The sequence below is a fragment of the Salvelinus namaycush genome, unplaced genomic scaffold, assembly GCF_016432855.1.
Source record: "Salvelinus namaycush isolate Seneca unplaced genomic scaffold, SaNama_1.0 Scaffold274, whole genome shotgun sequence".
In the NCBI taxonomy this organism is placed as follows: domain Eukaryota; kingdom Metazoa; phylum Chordata; class Actinopteri; order Salmoniformes; family Salmonidae; genus Salvelinus; species Salvelinus namaycush.
Genome location: NW_024059608.1, coordinates 22,918 through 34,744, shown reverse-complemented (window position 1 = coordinate 34,744; position 11,827 = coordinate 22,918). Strand labels below are relative to the sequence as shown.

Genomic DNA, 11,827 nt, shown 5'->3' with positions numbered 1-11,827 from the left:
CGATTTTGCATGATGTAAAAGCATTTTAGGTACAAGCAATAACACATAAAACTCTTATTCAAATGATGTAGACTCAAGGCAAAAAATGTGTGTTTCCAACTGTGATGGTGGAATATAAATTGGTGCAGGATTGGTGCATCGTGATTTTATCAGTTTACCCTGTTCTAAAAGTTAACTAGATTAAAAGGTATGATAGTGTACAGTATTCTACATTTAGTTGCTCATTTTAAACATGTTTAAACGGTTTCATTTTCTTGGACAGACGAGAAAGGTGTATTTACAGCCCGCAATTCGGGGCATTCCTGCATGTGGGCATTCCTGCATCTTTAGGAACCCCTCTTTATACTTATATTGGTAAATGTTTAATCGCATAGACAATCAGAGGTAATCTAGAATATCAAAAGTGTCATGCAAACATGAAGATGGCGTGCTCTTGAGGGGGGGTGTTCATGCAGGAAACAATGGTATGCTTGTGTGGGGGGGCGTTCATGCAGCTATTAATGGTATGCTCAACGGGGACCTTCATGCAATAACCAATGGGATACTCGAGGGGGGGGGGGTTCATGCAGGTATTAATATGATGCTCGACGGTGGAATTTCATGCAGTAACCAATGGAATGCCCTGAATTGCGGGCCGCAATCACACACTATTGGAACAGACCAAGCATATTTTTGTAGGCCCTGGTACTCCACCAAGGTTCGAAGGACAAAGCCTATGGGGCAAATGAATGGAGTTTTTGTAGGGTGTTTGGATAAACTGTGAAAATGAGGTCTGTGGTAAAACACAGGCTTATGAGATCTTGTACATTTTGTTCAATTTGATCATTTTCATCAGCTAATGTCACTTTTTGTGAATTTTGAAGCATTTGTTGTAATCAAAAGCACATAAAGCTCATAAAGGCTTTATAATTCATAAAGGTCATGTTAACTGACTGATATTATCTCACAAAACGAATAAGATCTCCTAAACCTGTGTTAACCTCAGACCTTATTTTCGGGAATGGCTGAAGGAACCATAGGTAACTAATTTCCGTTTTTTTTAGGACTACAAGCTTGCAGGCTCTTTAGCCCCCAATCTGGTTTTAATGTCTGGGAGAATCTCAATTGCATACTCACGAGGAGGATGGTGGGAGGAGCTATAGAAGGATGGGCTCATTGTAATGTCTGGAGTGGAGTAATAGAACGGCATAAAACACATGGAAACTCCATGTTTGACTCCGTTCCATAAACTCCATTCCAGCTATTACAATGAGCTCACCCTTCTATAGCTCCTCCCACCAACCAGGAAGAGAGGCCCAACTCGGCGGAAAATCTGTCTCCCTCCAGCAGGTGTCGTTTTTTCGCCCACCAAGCAAGGAGTTTTTGTATGGAGGTCAAGGAGTGTTAGTCAACAATTTGGTCAACACACAAATGAATGTCTTATTTGCAACGTGAGGTTTATTTGATCGAATATAAGTTCCACTAATCCAAAGAAAGGATAGCTGGGAGCTAAACAGCCCGCCCTGCCGCTTTGTGGACAACAACTACCATTTTAGGGCGGAAAGACATGTATTTTGTCAATATATGCATATATTGGATTGTAAACAGGAAGCACAACCTCCTAATGACCTTCTTCGAGCTGAAAACGTAGCGGCAGCTCTCCCTAGTGGTTAGCAAGCAGTTAGCAGCGAAGGGAGTGGAGAGATTGAGAAGTGAAAAGGCAGGAAGGAAGGCCGTGGTACATCGGCGTCTCCTATACTAGATCTGCAGTGGCTACAGCTGGGGTATGACAGCTTCTAGCTATCGTGTTTGTATGGACATGTAAATAGCTGTTTTTGAAAGGTTTTTACAGTAAACAGCAGCACCGATTTACCAATAATGACAGCCTGAGTCATTGCTTAGTAGCTAGATATATACAGCCAGTCAGCTAGCTAGCTAGCTGCTAAAACTGGTTAACATTAGCTGGAGAGCTTACTTTACTTCAGTCATTGCTCTACTTCCACAACTGATCGTCAATATTTGCATGATATTGCTAGGTAATTAACTGCCAGCCAAAACTGGCTCTGGGTTTGCTAATCAAAGTGCCCCAGAATTTCTCTAGAAATGATCGTATAGAGAAGGTTTGTTGCCAGCTAGGCTAGCTAGCATGATGGCTAACTGTCAAGTGATAATTGCTAGTAGTCTCTAGTTGTACCATTATTGCGGTATCCTCCTAGCTAACTAGGTGGCCCTAGAGTTTTTCCAGGTCCGTTCACGTGATCAGGAAAAGTTCCTGGTCCTACTGATTCCACACTAACCTTGGAGTTGGGACTCTCAGTGAGAGCTTGTAAAATATTATTGGAAAGGCTGTTTCTTTGCACTTACAGGATGCATCCCAATTATCCACCCTTCTCCCAAAGTGTGCATGGATTTAAAAACATTGGACTTATGTAATTGGCTGAAGGAAATGTCCACCGTTGTTACAGAGAATCGGGACGCATCCACGGTGTGTTGACCTGATCTCACCCTCCTGACTCTTACAGGAGATGTCTGTGTTGACCTGATCCCACCCTCCTGACTCTTACAGGAGATGTCTGTGTTGACCTGATCCCCTCTTCTCTTGCAGGAGATGTCTGTGTTGACCTGATCCCCTCTTCTCTTACAGGAGATGTCTGTGTTGACCTGATCCCCTCTTCTCTTGCAGGAGATGTCTGTGTTGACCTGATCTCACCCTCCTGACTCTTGCAGGAGATGTCTGTGTTGACCTGATCTCCTCCTCTCTTGCAGTAGATGTCTGTGTTGACCTGATCTCACCCTCCTGACTCTTGCAGGAGATGTCTGTGTTGACCTGATCTCCTCCTCTCTTACAGGAGATGTCTGTGTTGACCTGATCCCCTCTTCTCTTACAGGAGATGTCTGTGTTGACCTGATCTCCTCCTCTCTTGCAGTAGATGTGTGCTGTGCCTTCAAGATGAGTGTGAAGGCATTTGAGCTGGTCCCTGCCGTGGAGCGGGAGCTCCTGATGGGAGACAAGGCCCGCATCAACATTGAGTGCATCGAGTGCTGCGGCAAGCACCTGTACGTGGGCACCAACGACTGCTTCATACATCACTTCCTGCTGGAGGAGCATGCCACGACCAAGGGGATGCTATCCTACACCGTCCAGAAGCTGCTGTTCAAGTACCTGGGCCTGAAAAAGCCTGTGGAGGCCCTGAAGGCCGCATCAGCGTTAGAACGCATCATTGTGCTCTGTGATGCTACAGTTAGTGTTGTTGACATGATCACCTTAGAACCCGTGCCTTCGGGCGGGGCCAAGATTAAAGGCGTGGCCGCGTTCTGCGTCAACGAGAACCCGGTGAACGGGGACCCGTTCTGCGTGGAGATCGGGGTGATCTCGGCCCGGCGGCGCACCGTTCAGATATACATGGTGTACGAGGACAGGGTGCAGCTGGTGAAAGAGGTCAACACGCCGGAGCAGCCATGTGCGGTCAGTCTGGACGGTTATTTCCTGTGCCTGGCCCTCTCCACGCAGTACATGATCCTTAACTACAGCACAGGGGCCGCGCAGGACCTGTTCCCCTACGACAGCGAGGAGAGGAAGCCCATCGTCAAGAGGATCGGCAGGGAGGAGTTCCTCTTGGCTGCCCCTGGTGGCCTGGGTGAGTCATTACAACAACAGCAGCTGTATGGTTTATCAATAGATCTTGTTACTAAATATCACTAGTGAAGTATGCTCTCTCTGTCTGTCTCTCTCTCTCTCTCTCAGGTATGTTTGCCAATGCAGAGGGTATATCCCAGCGTGCCCCAGTGAACTGGTCAGAGAGTGTGATTGGAGCGGCGGTCTGTTTTCCCTATGTGGTGGCGCTAGACGAGGGCTTCGTCACCGTCCACAGTATGCTGGACCAGCAGCTCAAGCAGACCCTCTCCTTCAGAGACGGACACATCCTACAGGACTTTGAAGGTGTCAACATGGCTCCCCTACACTACTCTAAATGTCTAACCTTGTTGGCTTACCTCAGTAGACCTGTCTACAGTATCTATGGCTGTGGAGATGGTGACCGTTCCTGTCTGTGTCCCTAAACCTAACCTGTCTGTGTCCCTAAACCTAACCTGTCTGTGTCCCTAACCCTGACCTGTCTGTGTCCCTAACCCTGACCTGTCTGTGTCCCTGACCTGTCTGTGTCCCTAACCCTGACCTGTCTGTGTCCCTAACCCTGACCTGTCTGTGTCCCTAACCCTGACCTGTCTGTGTCCCTGACCCTGACCTGTCTGTGTCCCTAACCCTGACCTGTCTGTGTCCCTAACCCTGACCTGTCTGTGTCCCTAACCCTGACCTGTCTGTGTCCCTAACCCTGACCTGTCTGTGTCCCTAACCCTGACCTGTCTGTGTCCCTAACCCTGACCTGTCTGTGTCCCTAAACCTGACCTGTCTGTGTCCCTAACCCTGACCTGTCTGTGTCCCTAACCCTGACCTGTCTGTGTCCCTAACCCTGACCTGTCCCTGTCTGTGTCCCTAAACCTAACCCGTGACCAGTCCCTGTCTGTGTCCCTAACCCTGACCTGTCTGTGTCCCTAACCCTGACTTGTCCCTGTCTGTGTCCCTAACCCTGACTTGTCCCTGTCTGTGTCCCTAACCCTGACCTGTCCCTGTCTGTGTCCCTAACCCTGACCTGTCCCTGTCTGTGTCCCTAACCCTGACCTGTCTGTATCCCTGACCCTGACCTGTCTGTATCCCTAAACCTGACCTGTCTGTATCCCTGACCCTGACCTGTCTGTATCCCTAACCCTGACCTGTCTGTGTCCCTGACCAGTCCCTGTCACTAACCCTGACCTGTGCCCCTGACCTGTCCTTGTCTGTGTCCCTAACCCTGTCCCTGTCTGTGTCCCTAACCCTGTCCCTGTCTGTGTCCCTAACCCTGTCCCTGTCTGTGTCCCTAACCCTGTCCCTGTCTGTGTCCCTAACCCTGTCCCTGTCTGTGTCCCTAACCCTGTCCCTGTCTGTGTCCCTAACCCTGTCCCTGTCTGTGTCCCTAACCCTGTCCCTGTCTGTGTCCCTAACCCTGATTTGTCCCTGTCTGTGCCCCTGACCTGTCTGTGTCACTAACCCTGACCTGTCCCTGTCTGTGTCCCTAACCCTGACTTGTCCCTGTCTGTGCCCCTGACCTGTCCTTGTCTGTGTCCCTAACCCTGACCTGTCCTTGTCTGTGTCCCTAACCCTGACCTGTCCCTGTCTGTGTCCCTGACCTGTCTGTGTCCCTAACCCTGACCTGTCTGTGTCCCTGACCTGTCTGTATCCCTAACCCTGACTTGTCTGTGTCCCTAACCCTGACCTGTCCCTGTCTCTGTCCCTATAGGTAAGGTGGTTCTAGCCTCCACTAAGGCTGTGTACGTGCTGGTGCCCCTACCCCTGTCCCTAACTGTGTCCCTGTCCCCTACCTCTGTCCCTAACTGTGTCCCTGTCCCCTACCTCTGTCCCTAACTGTGTCCCTGTCCCATGTCTCTGTTCCTAACTGTCTCTGTCCCTATAGGTAAGGTGGTTCTAGCCTCCACTAAGGCTGTGTACGTGCTGGTGCCCCTACCCCTGTCCCTAACTGTGTCCCTGTCCCCTACCCCTGTCCCTAACTGTGTCCCTGTCCCCTACCTCTGTCCCTAACTGTGTCCCTGTCCCATGTCTCTGTTCCTAACTGTCTCTGTCCCTATAGGTAAGGTGGTTCTAGCCTCCACTAAGGCTGTGTATGTGCTGGTGCCCCTACCTCTGGAGAGACAGATTCAGGAGCTGCTAGCTGGACACAGAGTGGAGGAGGCTCTCGCCCTTACAGAGGGAGCCAGGAGGAACATTCCCAAAGACAAGTTCCAGGTACAGACGGCCACAAATAGTGTTTCTGCTAGAGAGCTTTTCAATACTCGCCACTAGCTGAAAACGGATTAGAGTTCGACCGATTATGATTTTTCAACACCGATACCGATACCGATTCTTGGAGGACCAAAAAAATCCGATACCGATTAATCGGACGCTTTTTAAAATGTATTTGTAATAATGACAATTACAACAATACTGAATGAACACTTATTTAAACTTAATATAATACATCAATAAAATCAATTTAGCCTCAAATAAATAATGAAACATGTTCAATTTGGTTTAAATAAAGCAAAAACAAAGTGTTGGAGGAAAGTAAAAGTGCAATATGTGCCATGTAAGAAAGCTAACGTTTAAGTTCCTTGCTCAGAACATGAGAACATATGAAAGCTGGTGGTTCCTTTTAACATGAGTCTTCAACATTCCCATGTAAGAAGTTTTAGGTTGTCCTTATGAAATGTAAAATATAGAATAGGAGGGATGAGATGTGATGCATCTTTAACTTTCTCTTTCATTACACCCCCCTTCCTCAGATATTGCACAAAAGAATCCTCCAGCAAGCAGGATTCATACAGTTTGGACAGCTTCAGTTTTTAGAAGCGAAAGAACACTTCAGGACAGGTCAGTTGGACGTCCGGGAGTTGATCTCCCTCTACCCTCTCCTCCTCCCGGCCTCCTCCTCCTTCACCCGCTGCCACCCGCCGCTCCACGAGTTCGCCGACCTCAACCACCTGGCGCAGGGGGACCAGGAGAAGGTCCAGAGGTGCAAGAGGTAAGAGATGTGGTCCTCTGTAGCTCAGTTGGTAGAGTATGATGTTTGCAACACCATAATAGGGGGTTTGATTCCCAGGACCATCTGTATGTAAAATACAGATAAAAGTGGATAAAAGTGTTCCGCTAAATGGCTATTATTATTATTATTCTAGGTTCCTCATCACGTACCTGGGTGAGGTGCGAAGCACGGAGGGGGCGAACGGCTGCCGGGAGGACGTGGACACGGCTCTGTTGAAGTTGTACGCTGAGCAGGACCACGAGAGTCTTCTTGACCTGCTGGCCTCCCCCAATGCCTGTTTACTGGCAGACAGCGCCCCCTGGCTAGAGAAACACCACAAGTGGGTACTGCAGCTAGCCTAGCGGAGACTGCAGCTAGCCTAGCGGAGACTGCAGCTAGCCTAGCGGGTACTGCAGCTAGCCTAGCGGGTACTGCAGCTAGCCCTGGCGGGTACTGCAGCTAGCCCTGGCGGGTACTGCAGCTAGCCCTGGTGGGTACTGCAGCTAGCCCTGGCGGGTACTGCAGCTAGCCCTGGCGGGTACTGCAGCTGGCCCTTGCGGGTACTGCAGCTGGCCCTTGCGGGTACTGCAGCTGGCCCTTGCGGGTACTGCAGCTGGCCCTTGCGGGTACTGCAGCTGGCCCTGGCGGGTACTGCAGCTGGCCCTGGCGGGTACTGCAGCTGGCCCTTGCGGGTACTGCAGCTGGCCCTTGCGGGTACTGCAGCTAGCCCTGGCGGGTACTGCAGCTAGCCTTGCCTAGCGGGTACTGCAGCTAGCCTTGCCTAGCGGGTACGGCAGCTAGCCCTGGCGGGTACTGCAGCTAGCCCTGGCGGGTACTGCAGCTAGCCCTGGCGGGTACTGCAGCTAGCCCTGGCGGGTACTGCAGCTAGCCCTGGCGGGTACTGCAGCTAGCCTTGCCTAGCGGGTACGGCAGCTAGCCTAGCCCAGCCTAGTGGGCACTACTATAGTTAGCCTAGTGGACACTAAGATATTGTGTTCAAAGTAGCCTGCTATGCTATTGCCTTAAAAGTGTGTAATGAGTGTGTTTTTTATGTTGGTTTATCTTTCTCCTGTACATCAGGTATTTTGCACTAGGCCTCCTCTACCATTATAACGGTCAGGATTCAGCTGCTCTACAGGTAAACATGCTACTACTGTACACTACCTTAGTTTGAACACGGTGACAGTACCACCATGGCTCTTATATGGCAAGTCAAATCTAATCAAACATGGCCACATCTTAAACTAATGCGTTTTGAGCACCTAGGTCGAAAAGCCCTATAAATCCAATCCATTATCTTGATTATTATTTAATATGAATTGTAATGAAGTGACTATGGGGTTGTAAAATACATCTCTCCTCCTGTAGTTGTGGGTGCGGGTAGTGAATGGGGACCTTCAGGACTCTACCAGGTCTGATCTGTATGACTACATTGTGGACTTCCTGAGTTTCTGTTCCAACCCGGACTTGGTGTGGAAATATGCAGACTGGGCCCTGCAGAGAGACCAGACGGTACGTTTCTGCCTGCGTTCCAAATGGCACATTAATCCCTATATTGTATACTACTTTTGACCAGGGCCCTAAGTTCTAGCAGAAACTAAGTAATGATGTCGACTGCCGGCCATTTTGGATATACCCATAGGAGTAAAGAAGACTCTACTCATTGTAATTCTATGGGTGTTTATCTGTGGTCTCTAGGTAGGGGTGCAGATCTTCACCAGGAGGCCGGTGGGTCAGGACCAGGTTAAGGAGCAGAAGGACCAGGTGAACCCAGACGACGTCATCACGTACCTGGGGAAACACAGCCAGGCTCTGCTGCTCTACCTGGAACACCTGGTGCTGGGCCGACGGATACAGGTCCGAACATACACTACATAGGACTTCAGAACATATTCATAACACGTTCATAACATGTTCATAAGGGGTACATAAGAAATGCCATAATTACAGCAGCAGCGTCTATAATGGTAATACTTCACTTGAAGAGTACCTACTTAGGACTTCATAACCCATTCATAGCACAACTATAACCCCTTCATAGCACAACTATAACCCATTCATAAGCAGTACCGAGCATTTACAACGGACGAGACGTAACGATTGTTGACATTAGTTGATTATAACTGTCTTGTCCCTCTCTGCATATTACTCCACGATTTACCTCCTTTCCCTGGTGCTTGTTCTTTACTGCTCTCTGTCTCTCTCTCACTGTCTGTCTCTCTCTCACTGTTTGTCTGTCTCTCACTGTTTGTCTGTCTCTCTGTCTCTGTCTCTCTCTGTCTCTGTCTCTCTCTGTCTCTGTCTCTCTCTCTCGCTGTCTCTCTCTCTCGCTGTCTGTCTCTCTCTCTTTCTCTCGCTGTCTCTCTCTCGCTCTCTGTCTCTGTCTGTCTCTCTCTCTCTCTCACTGTCTCTCTCTCTCTCTCACTGTCTGTCTCTCTCTCACTGTCTGTCTGTCTCTCTGTCTGTCTCTCGCTGTCTCTCTCTCTCTCGCTGTCTGTCTCTCTCTCACTGTCTGTCTGTCTCTCTGTCTGTCTCTCGCTGTCTCTCTCTCTCTCGCTGTCTGTCTCTCTCTTTCTCTCTGTCTGTCTACTGTATGTAACTCTGTCTCTCTCTCTCTGTAGAAAGAGAAGCTCCACACCCACCTGGCAGTGCAGTATACAGACAGAGTCCTGTCTCTCCTGTCTCAGTCCCCCACAGTGGACCAACAGGTGTCTATAGCACGGGACAAACTCCAGCTCCTCCTCAGGGAGTCCAGTCTGTACCGCGTCCAACTACTACTGGGTGAGCTGTCCATTGTCATTGTGTCCCAAATTACACCCTATTCCGTATACAGTGCATAGGGCTCAGGTCAAAAGTAGTGCACTGCATCAGGAATGGGGTGTAATTTTGTAGGTGGCCAATGTTGTTGATTTTAAACGTTTTAAACGATATTTTAGTGTGATCTAGTCCAGTTGAAGTATTGTTACTGTTTAAACATGAGATAATACCAATACCCCACATTTAGTTTCCTGGCAGACTAATGGGGTCATCCAAAAGGACATGGTATGAGACATGTAACCAGAGAATGTCTATAACCTACTATAACCCTGCTATTATCCATGATGACATGGCTATAACCAACCATAACCTCTGGCTCTGTCTCCCTCAGGTAAGATCCAGGAGTGTGACCAGTTGTTTCTGGAGAGAGCCACGCTCCACGGGAAACTAGAGGAGCACGATAAGGCGTTACACATCCTGGTGCACCAGCTCAAAGACTTCCCCGCTGCTGAGGCCTACTGCGTGTGGGGTTCCGCCTCCCGGGACCCGGCCTACCAGCAGCGCCTCTTCCACCTCCTTCTGGAGGTCTATCTGGACCGGGACCTTCCCAGTAGTACCGGCTCCGGGGAGCTGGAGATGGCAGCGGTGGATCTGTTAAACCGGCACGGGGAGGTGTTTGACGCTGTGCGTGTGCTGGACCTGCTTCCTGAAGGGTGGTCCCTGCAGCTGCTTCGCCCGTTCCTCGGACGCGCCCTGCGGGGGAGTATGCACGCCTTCCGTACCTCCCAGGTTGCACTGGGGCTGGCGAGGTCAGAGAACCTACAGCTGCAGCACGACAGGGTGAGACTGGAACGACGAGACACACACACACGTCAAACACGCACACATACAAAATCAAATCACATTTGTTTGGTCACATACACGTGTTTAGCAGATGTTATTGTGGGTGTAGTGAAATGCTTGTGTTTGTAGCTCCAACAGTGCAGTAATATCTAACCATTCACAACAACACACACACACACGACGCACACACAACTCTGTATTATGTGTTTACTACAAAGCTCTTCTGATTTTTAAATCTTTGTAATTGCTCCTACGTTCTGCTGAGTCATGATGAAGGTGAGATGTAACTCTGGCCATGTTGTCCTGTCATCAGTTGAAGCAGAAGAGAAGCCCAGTCCTGGTATCAGAGAAGAAGGGGTGTGTTCTGTGCCACAACACCTTCAGCGAGCCGGACTGTGTGTGTCTTCCAGGCGGCGTGCCCGTACACACACACTGTGCCGCCCAGAGGGTGGTACGAGACTCGCCCACCAGGAGACAACTAGCCAATAGCAACAACCACACATGAAGCCCCTGCCCACCACCACCACCCAAGCCTCGCCCAGAGCCAGTGTGATGGGAGGAGCCTAGCAGCAGCCCGGGCTGTGATTGGTTGCGTCTGGGGGGGGTCACATCAGATGATGACTATGGGGGATAAAAGCACGGAGGTTACCATGGCTACCGTGGTCCAGCGTAGTGGGAGCAGCCCTGGAGCATACTCAGAAACACAGAGCTGACCACACTTCTCTACTGTGTGTGTGTGTGTGTGTGTGTGTGTGTGTGTGTGCTCTCGTTCATTTGTGAATGAAGGAAGGAAGGTATTTATTTCAGTGCCTCCAGTCATAAACAACAGGGAGACTGATGACCGACTGAGATGTGAATGAAGTTCTACAACAAGAACTAACTCCACATCCATCATGACTCTAAACACATTGAAGTGAAACCTACAGTCTGTCCTGGTCCAGTGCTGAACCCCTCTGCTATGTCTGTCCTGGTCCAGTGCTGAACCCCTCCTCTGCTATGTCTGTCCTGGTCCAGTGCTGAACCCCTCCTCTGCTATGTCTGTCCTGGTCCAGTGCTGAACCCCTCCTCTGCTATGTCTGTCCTGGTCCAGTGCTGAACCCCTCCTCTGCTATGTCTGTCCTGGTCCAGTGCTGAACCCCCTCCTCTGCTATGTCTGTCCTGGTCCAGTGCTGAACCCCTCCTCTGCTATGTCTGTCCTGGTCCAGTGCTGAACCCCTCCTCTGCTATGTCTGTCCTGGTCCAGTGCTGAACCCCTCCTCTGCTATGTCTGTCCTGGTCCAGTGCTGAACCCCTCCTCTGCTATGTCTGTCCTGGTCCAGTGCTGAACCCCTCTGCTACGTCTGTCCTGGTCCAGTGCTGAACCCCTCCTCTGCTATGTCTGTCCTGGTCCAGTGCTGAACCCCTCTGCTATGTCTGTCCTGGTCCAGTGCTGAACCCCTCCTCTGCTATGTCTGTCCTGGTCCAGTGCTGAACCCCTCTGCTATGTCTGTCCTGGTCCAGTGCTGAACCCCTCCTCTGCTATGTCTGTCCTGGTCCAGTGCTGAACCCCTCCTCTGCTATGTCTGTCCTGGTCCAGTGCTGAACCCCTCCTCTGCTATGTCTGTCCTGGTCCAGTGCTGAACCCCTCCTCTGCTATG

General features: G+C 50.1%; 1 protein-coding gene across 1 annotated transcript; it reads left to right on the top strand.

Moving 5' to 3' along the window:
• The first annotated feature begins 1,671 nt into the window (after window positions 1-1,671).
• On the top strand, window positions 1,672-11,277 carry LOC120039476 (transforming growth factor-beta receptor-associated protein 1 homolog). The gene is made up of 12 exons (XM_038984871.1): window positions 1,672-1,763; window positions 2,907-3,617; window positions 3,725-3,919; window positions 5,661-5,815; window positions 6,352-6,590; window positions 6,745-6,930; window positions 7,671-7,728; window positions 7,959-8,102; window positions 8,289-8,447; window positions 9,212-9,371; window positions 9,739-10,187; window positions 10,504-11,277. The coding sequence occupies exons 2-12, from the start codon at window positions 2,930-2,932 to the stop codon at window positions 10,693-10,695; spliced, it is 2,625 nt and encodes an 874-aa protein (XP_038840799.1). The 5' UTR covers window positions 1,672-1,763; window positions 2,907-2,929; the 3' UTR covers window positions 10,696-11,277.
• The last annotated feature ends 550 nt before the right edge of the window (window positions 11,278-11,827 follow it).